General features: G+C 58.9%; 2 protein-coding genes across 5 annotated transcripts; one reads left to right on the top strand and one right to left on the bottom strand.

Annotated features, from left to right (window-relative positions):
- On the bottom strand, window positions 1–9525 carry BDH1 (3-hydroxybutyrate dehydrogenase 1). 3 transcript variants are annotated; one of them, XM_081007533.1, is made up of 7 exons: window positions 9410–9525; window positions 7130–7258; window positions 3461–3533; window positions 2671–2781; window positions 1633–1774; window positions 1057–1209; window positions 1–657 (listed from the first exon to the last, which is right to left on the bottom strand). In XM_081007533.1, the coding sequence occupies exons 2-7, from the start codon at window positions 7222–7224 to the stop codon at window positions 188–190; spliced, it is 1044 nt and encodes a 347-aa protein (XP_080863659.1). In that variant the 5' UTR covers window positions 7225–7258; window positions 9410–9525; the 3' UTR covers window positions 1–187. The 3 variants fall into 3 exon arrangements, with proteins under 3 accessions (XP_080863659.1, XP_080863658.1, XP_080863660.1); XM_081007532.1 differs by lacking the exon at window positions 9410–9525 and adding an exon at window positions 8479–8820; XM_081007534.1 differs by lacking the exon at window positions 9410–9525 and adding an exon at window positions 7490–8313.
- LOC308478153 (D-beta-hydroxybutyrate dehydrogenase, mitochondrial-like) lies at window positions 9504–24287 on the top strand. Of its 2 annotated transcripts, XM_081007530.1 has the most exons (5): window positions 9504–9695; window positions 14974–15084; window positions 17319–17463; window positions 20378–20530; window positions 21103–24287. In XM_081007530.1, exons 1-5 carry the CDS (start codon window positions 9513–9515, stop codon window positions 21570–21572), a joined length of 1062 nt encoding a protein of 353 aa, XP_080863656.1. In that variant the 5' UTR covers window positions 9504–9512; the 3' UTR covers window positions 21573–24287. The 2 variants fall into 2 exon arrangements, with proteins under 2 accessions (XP_080863656.1, XP_080863657.1); XM_081007531.1 differs by lacking the exon at window positions 14974–15084.
- Window positions 24288–25807: the final 1520 nt, after the last annotated feature.

Below are 25807 nucleotides of genomic sequence, written 5' to 3' on the forward strand. Positions count from 1 at the left end.
TGCAAGGAATAAGGGAGCCTCAAACGCTTAAATTAACAACAGCTTAGCCCTAAAAATACAGTACTTGGACCTCAACTAGACAAGCGACTACGGAGAAATTTGTACAGGTTAACCCTTAGCATTAGTTTCCCTTCCTGGAGGTGGACACGGTGGCGGGGGGGGCGCAGGGGTCCCCCATCCCCCCCGCTCAGTAGATGTAGAGTCGGTCCGAGATGGCGGCCGGCATGTGGGTCATGACCTGCATTCGCAGCCACCAGTAGTAGTCCATGGGGTGGTAGCGGGTGTAGGGGGTGGAGGAGGTCAGGGCGTGGGCGATGCTGTCGATGACGGGCGACGTGTCCGAGGAGCCGCTGTTGCAGTACGACTCCATCTTGGCGATCTGCTCGTCAAAGTACTTGCGCCCGTAGTCGCGGCGCACGATCTCCGGCAGCTCGTCCCACATCTTGTCGGCGATGGCCTGGATGCGCTCGGGGCTGTAGAGGCTGGTGCCCGCGATGAAGTTGCCCGGCTCCACGATGCACACCTTGACGTCGTGCGGGCGCATCTCGTAGCGCAGGCAGTCGGAAAAGGCCTCCACCCCAAACTTGGTGATGCAGTAGGGGGAGCGCGCCGGGTTGGCCATGCGCCCCATCATGCTGCTGATGTTCACCACGCGGCCTGGCGGGGGACGTGCATGTGAGGGGGGCGGGGCCCCTGCCGCAGAGGACGAGGGGAGGGGGACCCTGAAGAGCAAGGGGCGGGGCCGCCTCGGGGGGCCCCCAACAAGCCCCTCCTCTGGCCACAGGCCCCTTCCCCAGGTGCTTGTGGGGTGGAACCCTCCGACTCATGGGGGCTGCTGGGCAAAGCTCCCTGACCCAGCCCTCCTCCTCTCCCAAAGACCCACCAACCCCAAAGGCCTCCCTTCACATAGCACCCCCCCCCCCGGATGCTGCAGGGTTCCTGACACACCCTGCCCAGCAGCCAGCATGCCCAGTGGTTAGGGATGGTAGAGGCAGAGCCTGCAGCAGGTCCGGACCCCTGAGCTACAACTATGGGGAGCCCCAGCGTCTCACTCACCTTTGGCCCTACGGATGAGAGGCAAGAAGGCCTTGGTGGTGCGGATCGTTCCCCACAGGTTCACCTCCGCCACCTCCTTGTAGGTGTCCATGCTGGTGAACTCCACCTCCCCAAAGGTCGAGATCCCAGCATTGTTGACCAGGCCCCACAGCCCTGAGGGGAGAAGACCCACGGAGACGTCAGTCATCGCCTAACCCCGTCTGGAACTGCCCTTGTGCCGCCCCGAGGGGGAGCAATGAACGGGGCTTCAAGCCACAAGCACATCCAAGCGGGGCGTCCTCACGACTGCCTCACAAGCACCTCACAAGCCACGCTGCACCAGGCGAGCCCTCAGGCCACGTGGGAGCCACCCAGGAGGGCGCTGGAAGGGCTCCAAGGGCGTTTTCCTGCCTCTGCCAGGCCCAGCCAAGGCCCAGCCCTGCTGTGGCGCCCCCTGGTGCCTCAGACCTGCAGGTCCCCACAAGGTCCCCCCAGAGAAGGAGGCTGGGGAGATGGGGGGGCCACGTGCGGAGGCTCGGGCGCCAAGGGCTGCCGGACCCCCTTCCTTGGCTGATCTCATGCCGGACCCCCACCTACCCTTTTCTGGCATCTTCAGAGTGGAGGTCATGTAGTCCACGGCCCGGCTAACGTCTTCACTGTCGCAGACGTTGAGCTGGACGGTCCTCATCCGGTCACTCTTCATGGCGTCCAGATCCTTGGAGCCGCCCCTTCCCTGCTCCTGAGGAAGAGCGGGGGGACATTTGTTTGCTTACTGATTTCTTTTGACATCCTTTCAACATGCAACAACATCATACAGCTCAATATTCAAATATCCCACCCTGAACCCAGAAGCTGGTGTTTAGGCAACGTGTGCAGAACAACGGCCAAATAACACGAGGGAATCTTCTCCTTGACAGTTTGCATGGAGCGAAGGAGACAAAACAGTTTGTGTTAACCAAAAAGTTTTGTACAGTGAGGGGAGGTCTCTCTCTTCATTTTTAGCCATGAGCACCAGGAAACTGGGCCATTCCATTGCAAAGGAGACTTTGTGCCAATTTTATGGTTTTATTTCACCGAAAGTGCTGTTTGCCAGACTTTCACCAATTTGGCAGAGGAGGCCTTTTGTCTTGCCACCAGGGGGCAGGCAAGAGCTGCAGCCGGCTGCCTTGGGCCTCCCAGCCGGGGGAAGGGCTGCCAGAACCAGCAGGTGGGGGCCAGCAGGCGCTCATGAAAAGGCTTTGCCCCCCCCCCAACTATTTTGGGCCCTTGAAAATGGTAAGGATGACTGGGATTCTCCTGCAAGGGAAGAGCATCTCTGGCTGCCATTTGACAGTGTGGCCAGCAGGGGGAGCCCCACATCCCTCAGGGCCAGGCAGGGGGCTTTGGAGAGGGGTCCCCAGGGGGGACCAGCTGCCCTTTAACTAACCTTCCCCCAGGCCGCCTGCTGCCCCACACTTGCTCCTGCCCACATCCACAGGCTCCCTCTGTTTGGGGTTTGGAGAGACAGGGACCCTCCCGGGCCCCCTGGGAGAGAGCAGCTGGCAGCGTGGAGGCACAGCTGGAGGGTGGGGTCTGCCCAGGAGGGGCTTGGCGGCTTCGGCTTCCCCTCCCTCCCCCCCAGCTCCCTCCCCCTACCTTGAGCAGGCAGCCGGCATAGATGATGAATCCTCGCTCATGCAGGTGTTTGGCCAGGGCGAAGCCAAAGCCAGAATCGCAGCCGGTGATGAGGACGGGCCTCTCGCCAATCTGGAGCACAAAAAGGGGACGTTGGAGACCCCCCAGGGAGGAGCAGGCCCACCTCCACCCACCTCTCATGAAAAGGAGGTCCCACAACCTCGGGGGGGGGCACCCAGAACCCTCCAGGTCAGGACTCCAGCTGGCAAACCTTTGGGGTCTCCAGACACCCCCAGAAATGCCAGCAGCCCCATCAAGGAAACAGCACTGGGGGAAATTTCCCCAGATGAACCCGGAAGCCCAGGCTGGCTCCATGGCAGAGTGTTCTGATGGTGAGAGCCGTTTGAGAGTGGAAGAGATTTCCCCAAGAGGAGAGCGGTGGACTCTCCTTCCCTGGAGGTCTGTCATGGATGCTTCAGCTGAGATTCCTGGGGGGGACTAGATGACCCTGGGGTCCCTTCCAACTCTGCAGTTCTATGATCTCAGGATGGACAGCTCAGGTTCCTCCAGGAAACAGCCCAGAAAGATCAGTGTTGCTGCTGGCCACAAGGGGGCACCCCGGGAGGAAACCCCTCACCCCGCAAGAGCCCCACCAGAAAAGGCCACTGAGCTGCCTCCCAGACCCCACCCCAGCCGGGAAGCTGGAGGAAGACCCTCTAGAAGCCAAGAGCAGCCCAGTATCCCCATCTCTGTGCCCCTCCCTACATGGGCCTCATCCCCCCTTGTGGCAGTGAATTCCACAGGCTCTCACCTCATCCACTTCCGTTGCATAGGAACGCCGGCCCTGCAGGCGGGAGACCGAGGAGCAGATCTCAGGCAGGGGCCTGCAAGGGAGAAGGCAGCAGGCCAGCGGCTGGGTCAGCGGAAGCTCCCATCCGGGAAAATTGATCCCCAGCATCATGTCCCTCCCTCCCTCTTTCTCCAGGGGCTCCAGCACCTCCTAGCTGTGACCCCCCCAGACCCCCAGGCTCGTCTCCCTGCAGAGAGCAGTCCAGCTGGGAGCCTGGCCGTTTGACTGCTGCCTTGCAGGGGTGGGACTAGATGGCCCCAGGGGTCCCTTCCGGGATTCTACGATTCCCTTAAAAGGCCTGTCCTCTTGTGGCCCCCATAACCCCCAGGCATTTTGGAAATAATAATAATAATAATAATTTATTATTTATACCCCGCCCATCTGGCTGGGTTTCCCCAGCCACTCTGGGCGGCTTCCAAAAGAATATTAAAATACTATGATACATCAAACATTAAAAGCTTCCCTAAACAGGGCTGCCTTCAGATGTCTTCTAAAAGTCTGGTAGTTGTTGTTCTCTTTGACATCTGGTGGGAGGGTGTTCCACAGGGAGGGCGCCACTACCGAGAAGGCCCTCTGCCTGGTTCCCTGTAACTTGGCTTCTCGCAGTGAGGGAACCGCCAGAAGGCCCTCGGTGCTGGACCTCAGTGTCCGGGTAGAACGATGGAGGTGGAGACGCTCCTTCAGGTATACTGGACCGAGGCCGTTTAGGGCTTTAAAGGTCAGCACCAACACTTTGAATTGTGCTCGGAAACGTACTGGGAGCCAATGTAGGTCTTTCAAGACCGGTGTTATATGGTCTCGGCGGCTGTTCCCAGTCACCAGTCTGGCTGCTGCATTCTGGATTAGTTGTAGTTTCCGGGTCACCTTCAAAGGTAGCCCCACGTAGAGCGCATTGCAGTAGTCCAAGCGGGAGATAACCAGAGCATGCACCACTCTGGCGAGGCAGTCCGCGGGCAGATAGGGTCTCAGCCTGCGTACCAGATGGAGCTGGTACACAGCTGCCCTGGACACGGATTTAACCTGTGCCTCCATGGACAGCTGTGAGTCCAAAATGACTCCCAGGCTGCGCACCTGGTCCTTCAGGGGCACGGTTACCCCATTCAGGACCAGGGAATCCTCCACACCTGCCCGCCTCCTGTCCCCCAGAAACAGTACTTCTGTCTTGTCAGGATTCAACCTCAATCTGTTTGCCGCCATCCATCCTCCAACCGCCTCCAGACACTCACACAGGACCTTCACCGCCTTCACTGACCCCCTTGAATTAACCCTTCAACTTCCTTTTCACCCGTCCCCTCACTGGGGGCAAGTGTCCTCTTCCAGAGCCAAGGGGAGCTGCTGGACTTGATGGCGCTGCGCCCACTTCTCCCAATGGGGCCAAGCCCCTTTCATTTTGCCCCAGAAGGGGGGCACTGCTTCCGACTAAGTCCCAGGCTGCCTCCCAGGAAACTGAGATCTTCTCGCTCTTCCTTTGGGGAGGGGACACACAGGAGCCCAGTCCGTGAGAAGTCACCCAGCGCCCCTCCTCACCTGGGTTTGCTGCTGCCAGGAGGCGTCATGGCAAGAGGCAGTTATTTTCATCGGATGACAACACCCCTCCCCTCCCTCCCCCCCCCCCGGCTGGCCAGGGTCAAGGACTTTTTGCTGCGGGTCCCACTCCGCAAGGGGCTGAGCAGAAGCTCTCTTCTTCTCTCCTGACCACTCTCAGGAGTCGCTCCTCTGCCCCTGACGCTGCCAACCCGAGCAGGGCCACAGCGCTGGCTCTGGCTGCCCGAGGGATCCAGCGTGATGCCGTGCTGAGCGTGTCAGGCTAGGACCTGGGAGGGACCAGCGTTCGAATCCCCACCTGGCTCACTGGGGGTGCCTTGAGCCAGTCGCTGCGCCTCTCTGCCTAACCTACCTTGCAGGGTTGCTGGGGGGGGGGTTAAACAAGGGGGGGAGAACTATCTGTGCCCCCTTGAGCTCCTGGGAGGAAAGGGTGGGATAGAAACAAACAAACAAGCCCCCAGTTTCAAGTCAGCTGGGAAAGGCTCCCCCCTGCCAGACAGAGGGAAGAGAGAGCTGGTCTGGGCAGGCGGAAGAAGGGACCTCCTGCCCACTCCATTTCTCTCCCCACCTGCAATCCCCATCTCTCTTCCTCTTCCTCCCTGACTCCAACTGCTGCTCCTGCCAAGTCCAGGCCGGGCCTGCCAGGCTCCTTGCCCCTTCTGGCTGCTGTTCAGGAAAGGCAGGATCCGCCCTCGCAGCTATTCCCAGCAGGGTAATCTCATTACGATTACAGCCATTCAGGCCTGTGTGTGTGTGTGTGTGTGTGTGTGTGTGTGTGTGTGTGTGTGTTAATTCAGAGAGGCTGGGTGGCTGCAGAGGCCCTTGTGCCCTCTGGGCAAGGAAGCCCCCCCCCCCCCGCATCTCCAAGCCCCAGAGAGCGCTTGTCCTAAGGGGCAGACCCAAATGCAGGACCCCCCCTCCCATCTCTCTGGGCTGGAAGCTCCCCCGCTGAGGGACTGTGGCCGAGGGTCACCCTTTGCCCCCACGTCATCTTGCTGATCCTTCCCAAAGGTCAGCCCAGCGGCCGGAGGGAGGGGAGGGGGCCAGGCGGCAGCCATGGGGGGCTACGTGTCAGGGGGACTTTGGAAAGAGGACAGCCCTTCTGGACTCTTCTGAAACTTGTTTGCTCAACTTGGGGCAGTCCAAGGAGGCCACGCAGAGGCTCCCAGAGGAGCCAATTCTGCTCTGCCAGAAAGGGGGTGCTGAGCGCTGCCAGAGGTGCCAAATGAAGAGGATAAATCCTGGCACCTCCTTCCCCAAGTCTGCAGAAAACGGGGCTTGCTAGTCAGGGAAGAAGCCATTCTTGGGGAGGTCTCTCAACTGGCTGGTCCTGCCTACTGGCTGGAAAGAGGCCCCCAAAATCCCTGTGCCTTTGAGTCCCTTAAAAATGGACCCCGCACTGACCCACTTCCCCTCAGCGGGGGTCTCTCTCCCCTCCCCCACACTCAGCAGGGAACCCACCCCCTTGCCAACTCTGCCAGGTCCTTTTGCCACACCAAGCAGCAATGCCTTGCCTACCCTCAGAACAACCTGAGCCCACCTGGCCTTCCAGGGAGCCCAGCTAGTCTGTCAGCCCCTGGGAAGCTCCAAGGAAGGAGGACGGAAGAGGAGGATGCTCCTGGCAGCGCCTTGGCTCCTGAATGGGGCAGTCAGGAGCGTTTCACTCCATGGGAAATGGACTCCCACCTTAGGATCCAGAGTCCTGGCTAATCTAGGGAGCCCTGCCAGGCGGGCAGGTGAGGCAGCTTCTGAGCTCTGCCCTGGCATCGTGCCCTGATCAGGACGTCTCCAGCAGCCTTTCAAGGGATGGGGCCACAGAGGGCTCAGCGACAGCAGCAGGGGAGGCCAGGGGGCACCCCTAACGGCAGCTTTCCATTTCCCAATTGCTAAACCCTCAGGGTGGCAAAGCTGCAATGCCTGGAGGAAATTTGGGGATTGGAGGGGGAAGGAAACGGTCCCCTAATCAGGCGACTCTGCTGAAGGGCCCCTCGTGGCCAGAGACAGAGAGGAAGCCCCTCTCCCTGCTACTGAAGGGGCAATTCCCCAGGGACTCCCCTGCAGACCCCTCCCCACAAGGCCACTTACCGAAGGCTGGCGGAGACATCCTTCAGGTGGGAGGTCTTGGTGGCCAGCTGGGCGAGGGGCCGGGAGATGCGGGTGGCCGTGAGGATGGTTGCCATGGGTGTCTTCACAGCCGGAGTCTTCCTCTGGGCTCTGCAAGAGAGGGCAATAGCACCTCACCTTTGTTTGCTCCAAACCTTTATGGCCCCACTGGCCTCTTAGCCATAAAACAGGGTCCAAAAGGAGGGAGCCTCCCCCCCCCCCGCCCCACACATCAAGATAACAGCAGGCTCCTCACGCAACGTCCAGCCCTTCTGCCTAAAAACACAGAAGGCACTCTGTGTGTGCAACATGCTTTTGGGTGGCATCGCAAACCCCGGGCACCTGGTTGGCCACTGCGAGAACAGGGTGCTGGACTCAGCTGGCACTTGGTCTCATCCAGATATGGGGCTCTTCTCAGGTTCCGGACCAGATTTCTCTTTGCGGAAGACAACGTGGCGGTTGGGGCAAGCAACTGCCTCGGGGGGGGGTCCCTCTTGTAGCCGCAGCCCCTCCTACAGGCACCATCCCTGTTCAGGATCTCTGTCGCTCATCTGGTGGCCCTGGTGGTCTGGTCTCTGTGCAGGAGCCCCCTGCTATACTAGCCCCCCAAAAGCAACGCCCCACCCTCATCCCCAGGCATGTCCAAGGAAGGGGTGATGGGGCCTGGGTGGCAGCAGGGCAAAGAGGGGCTCCTCCTCCTCCTCCTCCTGGGAAATGCTGCTCTTGGGGCTGTATAACTGGAGATTGTTTTATGGCAGGACTCATAAAGCCAAGCAGGAGGAAGTGATGGAGCCTGGCTCTCAGGGCGAGGAAGGTGGCCAAAGGGCCTCCGCAAAGGAGGAGAGGGCTAGCAATGGCCACCAGCCAGGATGGAATCGGAGGCAGCCGTGCTTTGAGTGCCAGCGGCTGGAAGCCACCAGAGGGGAGAGTTGCTCTTGCGCTCGGATCCTCCTTGAGTTTCCCTTGGAGGCACCTGCTCAGCCACCAGGAGAAGATGATGCTACACAAGATGGGTCCTTGGACCACAGAACTCAGTTGGGACTTGGGCAACCATCCCTGTCAGGGCGAAGAGGAGTGCAAAATGTGTGGGCACAGCTTTCCGTGGCAGCCTTGGAAAGGGCAGCCCCCAGCTGCTTCCCCCTGGGTGACCTTCCTCATGTCCCGCTTCAACTAACCCCCATCTTTGCCCCAGGCCTGCCAAGACCCCTGGAGACGGGGGAGGGAAGGGGAAAGGGGAGAGCCTCTGGGGTGCCAGGGGGGCAATGGATGCCTCCTGACCGCATCTGTCCCTGAGCAAGGCCACCTGCCCTGTCCTGCCCTCTGCCCTTTACCTGCGTGGGGCTCCATGCGCACGGGGGCTGCCTGCCCCAGACTGGGAGGGCAGGAGCCCTTTAGGAGAGGAGCAGCAGCAGGAGCAGGAAGGACAGGAGCAGGAACGTCATTCCCGGTCTCTGGAGAACCCGTAGCTCAGTTACCAGAGTGACTGGCTGGCGGAGGCCCTGCAGGTGGCAGCGTGTGGGGAGGGGGCAGAAAGGAGAGCGGGTGCTGGCAGGGAGAAGAAGGGCACAGCCAGGCCCAGCCCCGCAGGACTCTCCACTCACCAGAACCAGAGGGACAAAGCCCCTTATGCAAATGGGGAGCAGGTATGCAAATGCCCTTATGTGGCATCACAAGAACACCGGGCCAGGGGGAGGGGCCACTCCGAGGGGCTTGACGGGGCACCGCCGAGAGCAGCCAGCCGGACCCCTTGAGAAGCTGCTGCCTCTTGCCGTCTCTTGGGGCCCTCTTCCTGGCGCAGAACTGCAGCCTGATCCCGGCTGGCAGGCTGGCCGGCAGGCGGAAGATGCCGCGCACCTGCCCGGAGCCCAGCAAGGTCTTCCCCGGGGTCAAGGGCGGGGGGGGGGGCTTCCCATGCCAGAGACCAGGAGGGTCGGACTGGATGAGCCTTGGGGTTCCCTCCTCTTCTGCGCCAGCGCCCCCGGCCTCCTCCCTGCGTCGAGGCCCCTTTCCCGCCGAGCTGCGCGGCCTGGCCGGGGAGGGAAGCAGCGGGGCCGGGAGCCGGAGGGCCTCCCCGGACGCGGCGGGCGCTGAGAGGCTGAGCCGGGAGGCTCGTCGGGGGAGGAGGCCCGGCGCCGCCCCCGCCCCGCCCGGCTCCGGGGGAAAGGCGGGCGGGCGGGCGGGCCGAAGGGCAGCGGCGGCGGCGGGGGGGGGTCTCCCTGCCTGGCCCTGGCCTTCTCCTCCTTCCCGGCGCGGGCGCCTCACCTGCGCGCTCTCTCCCGCTGGCTCTCCGGCGCGTCCTTCCCGCGACTGCCCGGCCAGGAAGTGAGGTCACGCGCCCCGGGAGGAGGAGGAGGAGGAGGAGGAGATGCCGATGCCGCCGCCGCCCCCCCCGGGGGTCCCCCCCGCCCGCCTGGCGCTTCTCCTCCTCCCGCTGCTTCTTCTCCTGCTGCTGCTCTGGCTTTGGGGCGGGGGCGTCGCGGGGGCGCTGGGCGTCGCGCTGCTGCCTCTGCTGGGCCGCCGGCTGCCCCGTCGGGGCGGCGCCCTCGCCGTGAGTAGCGCGGAAGGGGCGCGGAGGGAAGCGGGAGCTGCGCCCAGGGGCTTCGGGGCGGAGGAGGCGGGAGGCGCTCTCCGGGGCCAAAGCAGCCCCCAGAAAAGGCCCCTCTGGCCCCGAAGGAGGCTGGCCTGCCCTTTGCCCCCCGCCGCGGCCCGGGCCCGGCCTGGGCGAGGAGCAGCGCGGCTGGAGCCGGGGCGACGGGGAGAGGCACCCCCCCCCCGCCCCAGGCTCCTCGGGCTTCCCGGGCCGGAGCCCCGGGGCTCACCCAGAGAGCTGCCCTTCCTTGCCTTGGTCAGGATCCCCCCCCCCAAAAAAAGAGCCTCCAGGAAGCCCCTCACCTTCCTGCCCCCTTTCTCGTTGGCTCTGGAGTTTGCGAACACGTGTCTCCACCCCAGCAGCCTGGAAGGGGGGGGATCTGGGGTGCCAGAGCAGGGCGGCGGGGAGACAGCGGGGGGGGAGGACTAGGTTCCTCAGGCCTCTCTCTCTCTCACCCCCAACCCTGCGAGGTAGGCCAGGCCCCAGGGAGCCCATCTAGTCCAGCCTCCTGTTCCCCCAGTGGCCAAGCAGGTGCCCTTTGTGGGAAGCCCAAGAGCAGGAGGGGAGCCCAAGAGCAACTCTCGGCTCCTGCACTTTCCCAGAACCAGGAGTCAGGAGCCAGGCTGTGCAGGGGAGAGTCTAGCCAACATGGCTGGTAGCCCATCAGTAGCCCTCTCTTCTTCTTCCTCCTCCTCCTCCTCCAGTCCATGGATTTCTCCTCTTTTAAAGCCATCCAAGGCAGTGGCTGTCACTGTCTCCTGTGGGAGGGAGTTCCACAGTTTAACTGTGCTCTGCATGAAGAAGGACTTCCTTTTCTGTGCCCTGAATCCTTTGACATTCATTGGAGATCCGTGAGTTCCAGTGTTGCCAAAGGGAGAGAGAAACTTTTCTCTACCCGCTTTCTCCATGGCAGGCGTAACTTTACAAACTTCCATCATCACCTCTTACCTTTTCTCTAAGCTAAAAAGTCCCAAATGCTGCAATCCACACAGCCAATTACTTAAAGCTGCCTTTCATCATGTCAAATTCCAGGGCAATTTACAGCTTAAAACACATCCAATTGCAAGAAACTTTACAGCAGACTAAAACTTGCAAACTGAAACAATGAAAGCCGTTCCGTTGCGTGCCTGACGGGGCATTGTTGGGGTTTTGTAATATTTCCTGTTTCTTGTTTGCTGCCTTGAGAATCATTGCTTGAAAGGCAAGGTGCAAATCTTCAAAGTAACAATTGTGGAGCCACCTCCAAGGAAGCCCCACTGCCTTGTAGGCTAGGAAGAAAGCCGCCCCCCTCCCCTGCATCCTCTTTGCGGGGGTCAGCAAGGCACCCTGGGTTCTCCAGAGAGGGTGGGGTGGGGTGGAGCCCGGAGGCCCAGCGTCTCTGCATCCCCAAAGCTGAACAGGAGCCCCGCTCTGGAGCCCCTTCCTCTCTGGCAGGGTGGCTGCTGCACTGGCTTGAAGGGAAAATCAAGGAAGCGGATTTTTAATTCTGTTGTGTGATTGATACCATAAAGCACATTTGTCAAACCAATTAAAAACCTTTCAATCCCATTTGCTTTCTTGCCTTGTAATTGCTTAACCAATGAAAACAAATATTGCCAGTCTTGGGCTCAGGTTGGGGGGGGGGAGGTTGCTTCCTCTCAATTCAAATCCGTTGATTATGGCAACATAATGCACATTTTTTCTTTCTTAATTTTATTAATAAAGAAAAATTTTCAGTGCGTTTCTTAATACCAAATTTTCTATCACGTTTACTCTGCAATCAATCACAGGAGGCTGTTCTAGAGTAGCCTGCTGGTAATTGGAGCAAATGATGGTTCACAATGGGGTCATGATCATTGTGGTTAAATTCTGAAAAACCACATTTTGTGATTGTACTTAATTAGCTGCCTGGAGCAAGCTGGGAAGGCAGGAGGAAGGGGGACACAGAAGACCCTGGCTAACATCTCCGTGTGCCAGGAGCCTTGCAGTGCTGTGAGACCCAGCCCCAAAACTGGACTCTGGGCTGCATGAAAAGCAGTGCCTGCGCTTAAGTGCCAAGTCCCTTTGGGCAGCCCTAACCAGTCTCCCAGTTCACAATGAATGAAAGGAGACGGCTGGGGGTGCGTGGGAGTGGGATTTGCAGGAGTGCTCAGCAGGCTGGTCTGCCTGCCAGGGGGAGAAAGGCCAGCTCAGCAATGCCAGGAATGGAATCTGAGACCACCTTCCTGCAAAGCAGATACTCTCCGACTGAGTCACAGCCCCCCCCCCAACAAATGGTCTTGCTTACTGTCATTGCAAGAGAGAGACAAAGTCACTCATTGCAGCCCCCCCCCCCCGGCCTCCTTTTTGGCTTCTGTGCAAAAGTCACATTGGCAACATGAAGATTTGGGGTTCCTGCGCAGCACAAAGGACTCTATTTAGCTGCAAGTAAACATGGCTCCATGGCTACAGCCAGCTATTAGGAAAGAGCCAGGTTACAAAACGTGAAACTTGATTTGAACGAATAACTTTGCAGGATTTTGTTTTTTCCCCCTTGGAGACTTAAGCTGCACTGATCTAAATCCATCCCCCTCTTTGTGGACTAGGCAGCCCAAGCGGCCAGGAGGGAAACGGAGTCAAAGGGTCCACAAGGGTTCCTGGGAGCAAACAAGACAGGAGGGTGAGAAGAGCAGGGGAGAGATGATGGGAGGTCAGGTCAAGGTGGGAGCCAGGCTAGAGCCAGGCAATGCCGGGATCCCCACCACAGAGGGGCTCCTGTTTGCCCTTGACAGAGGGCAAACCCCTCCTGTGCCTGAAAGGGGAATGTGGGGCTCAGAGTGTGACCCAGAGGCAGGCAAAGGTCACCTCTGAAAATAGTCCCAGCTGGAATAGATCACCAGTAAGGTTGGTGGTGGGGCTGTGGGGCCTTGTCTGGAGCAAGCTGAGGAATGCAGAGAGCTGCCTCCTGCCCAGTGGGACCCTTGGCCGTCTGCCTCAGGACTGGCTGCACTGACCGGCAGCAGCAGATCTCTGGGGTCTCAGGCAGGGGGGTCACCTCAGCCTGGAGGTTCTGCCCGTGGGGAGGGGAGCTGGGACGGTGTGCCCCACGGAGCTGCAGCCCTTTCTGGACACTGTAAGTCATAGGGCTGTAGAGTTGGGAGGGTTCTGGCCCTCGGGGTCTCTTGCAACTCTACCATTCTACAATTCTAGACACATTCGAAACGTGAAAATGCTCTTTTAAAAATCGTTTTGAAAAATGCATTGAATTTGCTATCGCTCACGGTTACTATCTAGCGTCACAATTGTATATTGCACCTTACAACACATCCAGAACGTTTTATTTGCCGCTGTCTAGCTGAGTCCTCCTCTGGGCCAGCAGGGCCTCCTTTGCTGTGGCTTCGTTTTGGATCCAGGCTGCTGGAGTTTCTTTTCCTTCCGGCTGATCTGCTGGACCAGAGCTGGCCTTGGGCACCTTTGCCTCACCTCTAGACAACAGCATTTGCTTAGCCATTTGCACCAGGACACCAGGGGATTCTGGGGGTGGTAGGGTTGCAGAATAGTTTGACAGCTATTTTTTTAGAAAATTGGGGGGGGGGGGAATATACATTTCCAGCATGGGTTGCCATATGCCCGGGTTTCCCCAAACATTTCTACCGATCCTCAAATATTCCATTTGGACATTATTTTTGGGAAATTCCGGATGTATGGCAGCCCTAGGAGTTGAGCAATTTGTGCTTAAAATGTGGTTCCAAACAGCCCTAGGTCCCAGGGCTCTGCCTTGACTAGTCTGGAGGCTTCCCAGTTTATTGCGCTCCCAAAGGCAGGTGTGGCTCCGTCCGTTGGTCACCCCCCCCCCCGTTAAGCTGGCCTGCCGACATTTGTTGGTGTGGGGAGGGAGGGCTGACAAGGGAGGACTGGAGACTGTAAACACCACAGGCCGCCTTGTTCCTTTGTGGGCTTCAAAATAGCTCCTGTCCTGGCTGCCTTTGGCCTGCTTCCAGAGCCGAGATCTCCTTGGTCTGGGTGGGCAGGCCGTGTCCCGAGAGGACTTTCCAGGCCGGGTCACTCTTTCCCTCGCCCAGGGTGACGCAGGGGAGATGCCACCGCACATGCCAGGCCAGCAGCCCAGTCACCTGCCCTTGGCAGGCCGGCTCTCCCTCGCTTCGCACTTCCCGTTCGCTTGTCCTTGAGAGCAGTCGGGTCAGGTGAGGCCTGTCTGCCGGTTGCTCAGCAGCTTCCCAGCCCTGAAAAACCAGCTCCGGATCTGGCTTGGCAGCTGAGGCCTGATCCTTATCTGCCGCCACAACTTGTTGTGGCTGAAGCCGCCTCCAGACGGCTCATTGCACAAGGTGCCCAGGAAGCCCAGGAGAACGGGCAGGAAGGAGGACCACCGGCCTGACCCTCCTGGTGCAGGAAGGAGGAAGGGGCCCTGCCCATTGGGTGTCTCTGCAGCCCCCTGCCTCTGCGCCTGGTGCCCACAAGGCAGCAGCTCTTAATGCTTGCTGTGCCACCGGACAGCCTTCTTTGCCACCATGCGGGAGGCTTCTGAGTCAACCGTTGCTTCCTAGGAGTCAGGAGGAGACGCAGCACCTCTGAGCTTGCCAGGAGAGAGCAACAAGTGTGGCGAGCCACAAAATGGGGTGGGTTCAGAGGGAGGGTGACCCCCTTTGTGACTTCAGGGGGTGCAGATCAGGCGAGGCAAACTCTGCTCTCTGGGGGGGCTTGGCTGGCCGTGCTTCCTCCCAGCCCCTCTGGGCTTGCTCTTGCCTGCCTCTTCCCATCCTTAGCTGGAAGAGGAAGGCAGGAATGTTCCTGATTCTTTAAAGCCATCAATCTGCCTTTGTTGAGCCTCTTAGGATCCGGATGGCTGAGAGAGGTGTGGGAGCAGGAGAGCTGGATCGGGACCCTCCGGTTGGGAGGGTGGCTGGGTGAAGATGTGGGTCATTGGAGGAGAGAGACCGACATTTGACACACCCACGCCCCGCTTGGCCCTCCTGCTGCCTTCCCCAAACCGGCTAAGCAAGGCGGAGGGCTTTGCGATGAAGACATGAGGCTCAGGCAGCTCCTCCCTGGTGCCTTCGCATCTCCTTCCCAAAGCTGGGCGCGTCCCAACTAGGGAAGCAGGAGGGCGGGAGCCAACCAAAGGGCCTTGAGGGCCGCACGTGGACCCCTCTGATCTAGAGCGTAGAGATGATCTCTCCCTGGCGGCTGAGCCTTGCCTGCTCCTCCTGGCTCTCTGCAGCCTCTGAGGGGGCCCCTTCCTGTCTCCCCCCTGCAGGCCAACGGGAAGGCCGTGCTCATCACCGGCTGCGACAAAGGCTTCGGCCAGGCCTTGGCCAGGCGCCTCCACGCCGAGGGCTTCACCGTCTTTGCCGCCTGCCTGCTCAAGGTGAGGGGGGGGCTGCTGCCGCCCACCCAGCTGGACGAGCTCAGAAGAGAAGCAGCTGCTGTGCCCACCCTGCAGAGCAACCTTTCCCAACTGGGTGCCCTCCAAGGTTGCTGAACTACGACTCCCACCCTCTTCCTCCCCCCTGACCATCGGCTGCGCTGGGAGTCCCACAACCTCTGGAGAACATCCTTTGGGAAAGAGGAGTCCGGGGAGCTTAAACCGGGGACTGCTCATATTTTGTGCCCCAAGGGGGGGAGCTTCACCCAGGGGAGGCATCCCAGCTGTGGGGGATGCCTTTGCTGCATCCATTTTTGGCTCACAAGACAATGAGTGAGTGGGGTGCCAGCCCCCCCCCGCTCCCCCCCCAGCAGGGTGCCTTCTTCATTGTATTCCCTTTTTGCTGCGGCCACCAAACTTGGCTGGATTTTGTGGGGGCAGATTGACTTGGGGGTGGGCGCAGATTAGGCCCCTGGCTGTGCCCAAGGACAGAGCCCCTGAGGCCGGTGGGGGAGGCTGTGTGGGCAGGTCCTTCTGGGGGAACTTTGGAGGTCAGGGCCTGCCATTGCCCCTTCCCCACCTCCTGTCCCACAGACGAGCCTTGTCTGCTGGGTGAGGGAGCTCCCTTGGCTGGGGGGGGGGTGGAGTGAGATCTCTGTGCCTCAGACAACTGCTGTTCTTTTTCCTCCTCTTCCTCCTCCTGCCAGAGAGGGCCTTTGGGTGGCCTCCTCCCCACCTTCTTCCCCACTCGCAGCCGCCTTCCTGCCCAGGGACACCCAGAGGTCACACAGCCGTCTCCTTTGTGGTTCAGGCCGGCCAAGGTGACCTCCCTCCCTCCCTGCCTGGGAGACCTGGCAGGGCCAGTGAGCACCCCCCCCCCCGCCCCGGAGGCGGCCAAGCCTGGAAGTTTCCATCCCAAGTGAGGTTGTGCCTGGCTCTGTTGCCATGGAGACGGTGACGGCTCACTTTCACTTTCCCCACGCTGCAGGAGCAGCAGGTGCAGGTTCTTCATCACAGCTCCAAGCCACGTGCCCTCAGCTGCCTCGCCTGGGTCCCCTGTAAACATCCGGGGCAGCGGGGGACATCCGTGCGCAGGCAGAGAGAGGCCCCAGGACTATTCCTCTGGGCTCCTGATTCCCGTGGGACAGCTTCCCTTCAGCCCCTGAACCTGTTTGCAAAGCGAGGACCTTCCCCTGCCAGATTTTGTGTCTCCTGTTCCCAGAAGAAGGTGACATTCCTGGCCATCCCCATCCCAACTGCCAGGCTTACCGCCCCAGAATCGCCTCTGGGGATCCTCTCCTCTCCTTGCAAAGGGTTCGTGTCTTCCCTGTGGTTTCAAATGAAGTTGGGCAACCACTAATCCCGTAATCTGCCCTTGATCCAGAAGGCTTTCTCTGAAAAGCCCATCAGCCTCTGGATTTGCACAATCGCAGGAATGGCCTTCCTGGTTTCGGCTGAGTCTGCAACCCTGTTCATCAGACTGTACACCCCCTTGGGCAGCCTTTGGCTGTGGGGCAGTTTATGAATCTGGAAATCCCTCCTGATACAGCCGGCCCACATCCTCCGTCCGTTGAGAGGAGAGCCAGACAGGGCGTCTCCTCTGAGCTGCCTGGGCCTTTGGAGCAGAGAAGGGGGGAGCAGGCCGTTGAGCTGGGGTGGGGTGGGGCAAAGTCCCAGTCCCCTGGCCTGCCTGGTGGAGGGGACTGGGAACACCCACCAAGGCAGGGGGTTGGACTCGATGGCCCTTGTGGTCTCTTCCAACTCTATGATTCTATGACCCCCACCCACCAGATGGATGGATGTCTAGGAAGCAATATAATAATAACAGTTCCTTCTAGCTACCTGCGAGGCCACCCCTTTGCCATCTCACACAGAACCCCTTTCCTTTGTTCTCTAAATGGCCCACCACCCAAGCGATCTCCTCCTCAGGAAGCTAGCCTGGCTTGTCTTTTAACACTTGCTGGATCCAGGGCTTGGGTATGTCTTGGCATTCAGCCTGATTCCCCAAACTCATTATACTATCCTGGTTTTCCACTCGAAGCAGGTTTTAAAACACGGTTGCCAATACTGCCCTCTTTCCTGCAGACAAGGAAGCAGCAGCTGGGGGTCAGGGAGCTAAGTGCCAGCCCCCAGCAGCCCCCAGCCTGATCCAGGGGGCCCTGGGAGTGGATTGGAGGGGGGGCACTCCTGGCAGACTGTTCTGGGCAAAGGATTTCTTTCCTGTGTCTGTTGAGCAGGACCAAGGAGGAGACGGTGCCCGGGAGCTGGAGCGCCTGGGACCCTCGGGGCGGATGCACGTCCTGCAGATGAACGTCTGCAGCGAGGAGGAGGTGGACAGGGCTCTCCAGCTCGTGACCAGGAGCCTGAAGGGGCCTGAGCAAGGTAAGGGCCCTCTGGCCAGGGCCACGTGGGGGCTGGGGTGTCTCTGCTCCCCTGGAGCCGGGCATCCCTGGGGCAGCTGCGTGGCCAGAGGGACCTGCTTGGTGTCTGTGGGGCGGGGGGCACAGAGGGGAGGCTCATCCTGGCTGATCCTGAGCAGGCAGTGGGGAGGGTTGAGGTCGGGGGGCCTCAAAGGGAGGTGGCTCAGTTCCTGGAAAAGAGGCAGCGAATGGAGCTGGGATCACGAGATAAGAAGAGCCCCAGCAGAGCCTGGCGGCTGGATCAGGCCAAGGACCCATCTTCTTCTCAGAATGGCCAACCAGAGGCCCCCAGGGAAGAAGCCCACAAGCAGGACCCCAGGGCAAGAGCAGCTCTGCCCTCCTGCGGCCCCCAAAGCCCCCCCTCCTCCTCCATGAATTGGCACAGTCCTTTTGGAAAGCCTCGTAGGCTGATGGCCATCGCTGCCTCCTGTGGAAGGGAGTTCCGCAGTTTATCTATGTGCCGCATGAAGAAGTCTTTCCTTTCTCTGTCCTGAATCTTCCAACATTCAGCTTCATTGGATGTGCAGGAGTTCTGGAGTTAGGAGACAGGGAGGAAAACTGATCTCGGTCTGCTTTCTCCTGCCAGGCCCAATTGTATAAACTTCCACCATGGTGCCTCTTACTCTAAACTAAAAAGCCCCCCCCCCCATGAGCCAGGGCTCTTCCTTGTGCTACAGAGCTGCCTTTGTCCTGGCATCTTGCAGCCACGGGGGGGGGGGGCCTGCCTGCCTGGGGGCCCGATCCAGGACAAGGTGTGGACCTCTGAGCCAACAGCTGGCAGGTGATCCCGTCTCAGGTCAGCTCAGGTCATCTGCAGGACGTGGCAGCAGCAGAAGCAGCAGCGCCCCCTGGCCCAGCCTTTCTGGCTGCTGCTGAGCCCCACATTCCCTGGGGTGGGATGAGGTGGAGGAGGATTGCAAAGAGCAAAGGAGGGCAAAGGCAAGGCAGGGAGGACTGTGCAAAGGGCCGCCTCCACCCAAGGGAGTCAGCAGGAGGAGCAGAGCAGGGATCAGGGCCAGAAGGGAGGAGGAGGAGGAGGCTGGGCCAGAGCAGGGAGGGGTCTCCATGGGTGGGAGGAATGAAGCAGGAGAGAGTTGGCACATGGGCATGGAGCCAGGCAAGCAAGAGGCTTGGGGGGGGTCTGTGTAAGGAGCCCCAAAGATGCCCTCAGCTGAGCCAGCCTCAAAGGACCCCTTCTCTGTGCAAGAGGCAGGAAAGGAGAAGCCCCTCACCCCCGCAGAGACCTCTGGCCCCCACCCCAAATGCAGAAATGGCCCCCCAAGTTTCGTGGCGGTGGTGCTCCTGATTCTCTGTACAGGATCCTTCTGACTCAGAGACTGGGAGGTCGGGAAGGGCTGTAAGGAGAGGGGAGAGGGAGCTGCCCCATCTCTTCCAGTCCCCTTGGAGGAGAGAGGGAGCCTCAGCTCACCCAGCCATGGGTCTTGGCAGCCCCTGGGAGACTCACAGAATCAGAGCATGGGCAAGTTGGTGGACTCATCTAGTCCAACCTCTTGCAATGCAGGACTTGCCAGAAGGTCCTTCAGTGGATCTCTCTGGATGGAATTGCCTGGGGGAGACATTCCTGGGAAACTCTTCCAGCCTCTTTGCCAGAGCCTCTTTGGGGGCTGTGGGGGCAGCAACGGGGGAGAGGAGGGCAGCAGAACCCCCTCTGCGCTGGTGCACCTCCTGGGGCTCAGAATTCAAGGACAAAAGACACTGGAAAAGAGGGAATGGGGTGGATCCGTGGAGAGGAGGAAATGGCCTGGGATGGAGACCCCATGGCTCCCCCACGGATGTGCTCCCCCCACCAGCCCTACTCATTTCAGTGCAGAATGTGGGAGGGGTTTAATGGGTAAGAGAGGAGAGGTTAATTGCAATTTATCCCTCCAGGCTCCCACAAGCCAGGATTGAGTTTCAAAATCCCATTCTTGGCAGCAAAATTAAAAGCGTAGGAATTAGGCTCCTTTTGAGCAAGTCCAGCTTCATGAAGCAAGCTGGCTCCCCTTTCTTACTCCACTTAACAAACAATCAGGCAACAACTTGTAAATAAGTTAAAAATATAACTTATAATCTTGCAATGGTTCACAGCAATGGCATCAGTAAAAACTATGCAGGCAAAAGACTTACATTTACAGTATAAATAAAAAAATTCCTTCCTGTAGCACCTTAAAGACCAACTAAGTTAGTTCTTGGTATAAGCTTTCGTGTGCATGCACACTTCTTCAGATACACAGATATACATATCTGAAGAAGTGTGCATGCACACGAAAGCTTATACCAAGAACTAACTTAGTTGGTCTTTAAGGTGCTACAGGAAGGAATTTTTTTATTTCGACTATGGCAGACCAACACGGCTACCCATCTGTAACATTTACAGTATAAGTAGCTTCAGGCCTGAACCCGAAGCTGGAGCAAGTAGAGGCAACTCTGCCTCCAACACTGGCCAAAGGAAGAGAGGAGGGGACAGGAAGTACTATATGGAGGGGAAATGACATCACACAGAACCCTGTCTATCCATTGTGTTTCTATGGTCTGAGTATGTGCCAGTTAGCAATACGGCTCTGTGGTGTTAACCCCTTCTCATGCTAACTAGCAAGAATATGCACTTGTTACATTTGGCTGCTAATTTCACCTTTCTGTTGGATTGGGGCCACTTCCCCCTAGAAGTAGGCTTTGAGGCCACCTGACAGGGATGGCGCCTCTTGTGTCCCCCCCCCCAGGCTGATTCTGGAGGTTCCTCTGGCGTCCTCATTCAGAGGGTCCCACTTTGGGCCCCGGGAGGGGGCAGGGAGAGAGGGGGCCGGGTGTCCCCAGGGGAAGAGGACCCTGTTCCTGCGGCAGAACCACCAGGATGCATCTCCTGCTTTGCCTGACAGGTCTGTGGGGCTTGGTGAACAACGCTGGAGTCGCCTCCTTTGGGGACGTGGAATTCACCAGCGTGGAGAAATACCAGAGGGTGGCCGAGGTCAACCTGTGGGGGGCCATCCGAGTCACCAAGGCTTTTCTGCCCCTGATCCGCAGGGCCCAAGGTACGGCACTGTCCGCCTCTTGAGGGACATCCTCTTTGTCACCCCCTCCCTCCGCTGCACTTGGTCCCTTTGCCAGGGTTTCCTGGTGCAGAATTGGGCCAGCAGTGGCCTGGGAGGGGCAGCCAGCCCCTGGGGGGAGGGCTGTCACAAGCCCTGGCAAGAGCAGCTGAGGAGCCCCTGCAGAAGGTGGGGCAGCTGGGACACGATCCTCCGGCTGCAGGATCCCTCCCTCCAGATCCTGCGGCAGATGGGTCAGCTCTGGAGCTCAGGCTCCAGTGGGCAGCCTCAGTCCGCGTGGATTTGCTTAGCCCATGGGACAGTGGGACTTGGGGCCTCCACCACGGCTGACCTCCAAAGCTGGTTTGCAGTGAAACAGAAAATAATTTCGGTGAGGTGTGCTTCTGAGCACACACAGAGTTCCTTTCCCTCCTCTCTCAGTCACCATGGGGGTAGTGCTGGGAAGCTCCCCGATGAGTCGCTGACCTTTCCCGGCAGCCTCTGCCCCCCTTTGAGAAGGCTGGCCCCAGAGAGACTCCCTCTCGCCCAGCGCCTGCCTCTCTGCTCCTCTCCAGGCCGCGTGGTCAACGTGAGCAGCATGCTCGGCCGCATGTCCAGTCCTCTGCGCTCTTCCTACTGCGTCTCCAAGGCCGGCCTGGAGGCCTTCACCAGCTGCCTCCGCCAGGAGATGTACCCCTGGGGGGTGGGGGTGGTCGCGGTGGAGCCCAGCAACTTCATCGCGGCCACCGGCATCCTGACCCGGGACGGAGTCCAGGCCGAGGCCCAGCAGATGTGGAGCGGGGCCAGCGCAGCCGTCCGTGCGGATTACGGAGAGGCCTACTTCGCGGAGCAGGTCCGCCGGATGGAAGGCTTTGTGCGCAGTGGCCTGAGGGACGTCTCCCTCGTGCTGGACGACATCACTGAGGCGCTGACCGCACGGCACCCCTACGCCCGCTACAACCCCATGGAGGCCCGCTGGTGGGTCCGGCTGCAGGCCTTCACCCACTTGCCCACGGCTCTGGCCGACTGGCTCTACGTCCGCTAGTCCCTCGCTGCCCATAGGCCTGGTGCCCAGTTTGGAAACAAACAATTCCTGCCTTGCGTGGGGTTGGACTAGATGACTCTTGGGGTCCCTTGCAACTCTACAGTGCTGTGGTTCTAAGATCCTACGCCCACATCTTGGCAGCCAGCCTGAGAGTCATCCTGGCCCAGAACTAGCCACATGCCCAGCCCAAGTGGCTCCTGAGGCTGGGGAGGGTGTCTCTAGGCAGCCCTGGCAAAGAAAGTAACCCCATCAGCCTTTAGGTTCTTCTGGAGCAGAGCAGCTGGGGGGGGGGTGTCTTCCATTTCTGGCACCTTCTGAATGTGCCCACAGCAAGCGGTTGCCAGGAGACCCTGCATTGGGTGGGGTGGGGGAGCCATCCAGATTCTGGGAGTGTAAATGGGCCACTGACTACTTGCAAGGATGCCAGCTGGCACCCCTTCTTCCCCCCTCCCCCCATGCCAAGGAAGCAAATGGCTGCCTCTGCTCTGGAGGCCTCACAAAGAGCTGCTGCTGTTTTGCTCGCAGTTGCCTGGGTGGGATCTGTCTCTCACAGGGGGATGCTCTGGGGTGGGGGGCTGGGGGATGTTGCTCAAGGAATTCCAGCACCCAGAGAAAGACGGGGAGGGGGTCCCCAGTGCAGACATCCCATGCCAGCTGCAGCAGAAACTTCCCCTTGCCCTCAGCTGGGGCTCCCAGGAAGGGCTGCATCAGGGCCTGGGACATGAGGACCCTCAAACCCCCCCACCCCCCCAGGAGTCCTTCCTAGCCAGGCAGCTTCCACCCAGTCAGCCCTTTGACCCGTCGAGCCCCCTCAGCTTCTCCCCTGAGCAAGAGGAAAGGTCTTGGCCAGTTGGGCTGCCTGCCTGCCGGATCAGGCCAAAGGGGGCCCATCTGGTCCAGCCCCCTCTCCTCTCAGTGGCCAACCAGATGCCTCAGTGGGAAACCCACAAGCAGGATCTGAGCACCAGAGCAACGATCTCTCCTCCTGCACTTTCCCCGGAGGTGCACCTGGAGATTGAAGGGAAGACCTTCTGCATACAAAGCAACTCTCTACGTCCCCATTTCCCGGGGGCAGTCCCCGGATTCACAAATCTGTCCCCGGAATGTCCCCGGATTTCATTTAATGTCCCCGGATTTATATTTTAAGTGTTGTAGATTTATTAGTAGGGAATGACTGTTGCGTGATTGGTTCAACGGCACAAGACACATCATATGGGGAATTCTGGTGAGGCAAAATGGCGGGCGTCACAGCAGTGAGCAGCTCCTGAAGCCAGCCAGAGCCAACTGCGCTACCAGCCTGGCTCTGGGCTGCTGAGACTGCCACTGCCCCCGCCGCTGCTGAAGGGGAACCAGGGACTCCCGGCGCGTCAACTGGGGGAACCGCTGACACACACTCCCCACGACCCAAATCGAGCTGGGAGTGAGAGCACCCGGCCACCCGGCCAACTGCCCAGCAGTACTCCATGGCCAGGAAAACCCTGGAGCCGATGCAGGGAGAAAGGGGAGAGGAGAAGGAGAAGGAAGTAGAGAAAGAGGAAGGAGAAAAAAGAGGGGAGCCCCAACCTTGTTGCACCACTGCTGCCGCTGCTGAGGAAAAGAGGTAGGAGAGCACTGGGAGGGCAAGGACACGTGGCCAAGCCCAGGCCAGACCCGAGACTACTCCACGGTGGCTAGCACTCCAGAGAGCAGGCCAGGACCCAGAGGAGACCACAGAAGAGAAGATATTACTTCTTTTTTAAAACTTAAAAAAAAATTACTTTCCCCCCCTCTTTTTTTTTTTTTAAAGTGTCCCCAGATTCTTTGGAAAAAAACTGGTAACCTTACTCTACCCCCCCCCCCGCCACTGAGGAACATGGGCCTCCCCTGCAACAGTGGATGGAGAACATGCAGATTATGGGATGGCAGGAGGCCCTCCTCCCTCCTGTGATCTCCCCTTCGCCACTGCTCTAAGCCAGCCAGGGGGCTGCATGGGATTAGGCTGAAGGTCCCAAGAGCCAAAAGGTGGGGTTTGCGGGTTCCCTTAAAGATCTCTCATAATCCAAGCAAATATGGCCAAGGTGTCTCTGGGCATACACAGAGTGTGTTAGTCCTGGCGTGAGCAGGCAGCACTTCTGCGTCAGAAGCAGCCACAGTGACCTCCTGGCTCTTCCCTTTGCAAAGGAGCACCTGCCCAGCCATGTCCCTCACGCCAGCTGGACCCCTTGGCAGGCTGCCCCCTAAGCAGGGCAAGGTCATGGCAGGCCCAGGCCGGGAGCCGCTCACCCAGTGGGCCTCTGGCCAGCTCAGGCATGCGCCAGCTGCTCTTGGGCCGTGCGTGTGATGCTGGGAACAAGCGCATGTAATTGGACTCGACAGTCGCAGGAAGACTGGGCATAGTTTCCCACTGCAGATTCGCTCTCCAAAGACCCCTTGTGCCAACTTACAGAATTGCAGAGTTGAAGGGGACCCCAGGGGTCATCTAGTCCAAACCCCCCCCCCCCCGCAATCCAGGAATTGTAGCTTACAGAGCAGTATCCCTTTACTTTTCTGTGAGGAAAGCCACGCTTACCTGAGCACCGTCGGCATGCAAGTGATGCGAGGGGGGTATGTGTGTAACTTCATCCCCACCCCCACCCCCAGCACTGCCATTTGTCTGCACTATGAAATCATTGGAACACAATGGGCACCTGATCATCTGCACACTGAGAAAGAAATAAAGTGAACCATTTCAGCCCACCTGTGTCTCCCTGTCTCCCTGTGGGTCTGATCCTGCCGCCCTTGTCAGAGGAAGAAAGCCTTATCCCAGAGGAAGGTGAAACGGGGGGTTTCTGGGTTTTGACACACAATGCTGGTTCTCTGGGCAAGAGTGGATGCGCTGAGCTGCAAGGGGAGTCGTGCCCTGGATGGAGAGGGGCTGCCATCTTTCCTGGCAAGGCTCCTGCGCTTGCAACAGGGGTGGCACAAGCAGAAAGGCAGCAGGGGCCAGTCCTGACCCCCCCCCCCAGACACACCAGGAGAAGGCAGGAGAACGCAGAGGAAGAACTCCAGCAGAACCAAGCCAAGGGGAAAAATGAAGAAAAGAAAGCATTGCTCAAAGCATCACTTTTATCTACAATGACATAATTCTCACTCTTAAAGAAGCCCCCCCTGGATGTTTTGCTGCTCAGTTGGAAATGGCCCCCTCTTGGGTCGGGTGGTGGAGTACCTAGATTTCAAATAAGGTTCCTACTAGCGGAAATTATTAATCTCAGCCAGTTTTATGAATGAATGCTAGAATGAACACTAGAAATTGTATGAAAGTGGTTTAATTACAAAAAAAGCCAAACCAAGGAACACAATAACCAAAGAGGTACCAGGTTGCAGTGCCTGGACAAGCTGTGAACTGCCATCATCTCCAAGTCACAGGGTCACGGGGGGGGGGGGGGGAGCAGAATCAGGTCTTGGGAAATTACAGATAGCTATCAGAAGTGGAAATGGGACAAAAGGACAGTTATCAATGCACAAAGGAGGAAATGTTTAACACAGATAAGGTAAAGGGCAATTACTGTGATTGGATGTGAAAGGAAAACATTAAAGATTGCAAAAGGTGAAAGATGAGCAGAGACTTGTCTTTCTTGCTTGGTAGGTGGCCAGTCAAGCACACAAATTTCTGGGAAACACCACATCTTTCTGTGACATGGTGACTTTTGTATTACACTTGTGGGAGTGGATCTTGGGGCAGGGGGACTGAACTTTTAAAAGAAGCTGCACCCTTTCTCTTGCGTCTCTTTTGCTATTTCAGATTTGGAAACAAAATAAAGACCAGGCTTTTCATATACCTTGGAGGCAGCTAATTGCTTTGCTCCGACCGACAAGCAGCCTCGCAGAATCACGGGTCCCTAGAGTGAGGGGTGGGCTGCAGCAGCCCCCCCTGTTTTCATGGGCTCAGGACCCCAATGGGTGGCCTGGATGGAGAGGCTGGGGCAGAGGGAGGAGGACTCTGCTTCTGCTTCTGTTTCTCTCTCTCTCTTGGCGGCCTTTGATGCCTCTGATTGTGCTGTCCTCATGGACTGGCTCATGGACCTTCATGGCAATGGCCTTTGTCTAGTCCTACATTCAGTCTGATAGCCCTGTGGCTCCCAGTCAGCTCAACAGCACTTAGCATTTCACACCAGCTCCTAGCTGACTCTCACAAAAAAGGCATGGAAGAGGGGAGAGGGGAACACATGACGGGGGGGGGGCATAAGGTTATACCTGGGGAGGAGAAGGTGGACACA

This window comes from Podarcis pityusensis, assembly GCF_964106645.2.
Source record: "Podarcis pityusensis genome assembly, chromosome: 5".
NCBI classification, from domain to species: domain Eukaryota; kingdom Metazoa; phylum Chordata; class Lepidosauria; order Squamata; family Lacertidae; genus Podarcis; species Podarcis pityusensis.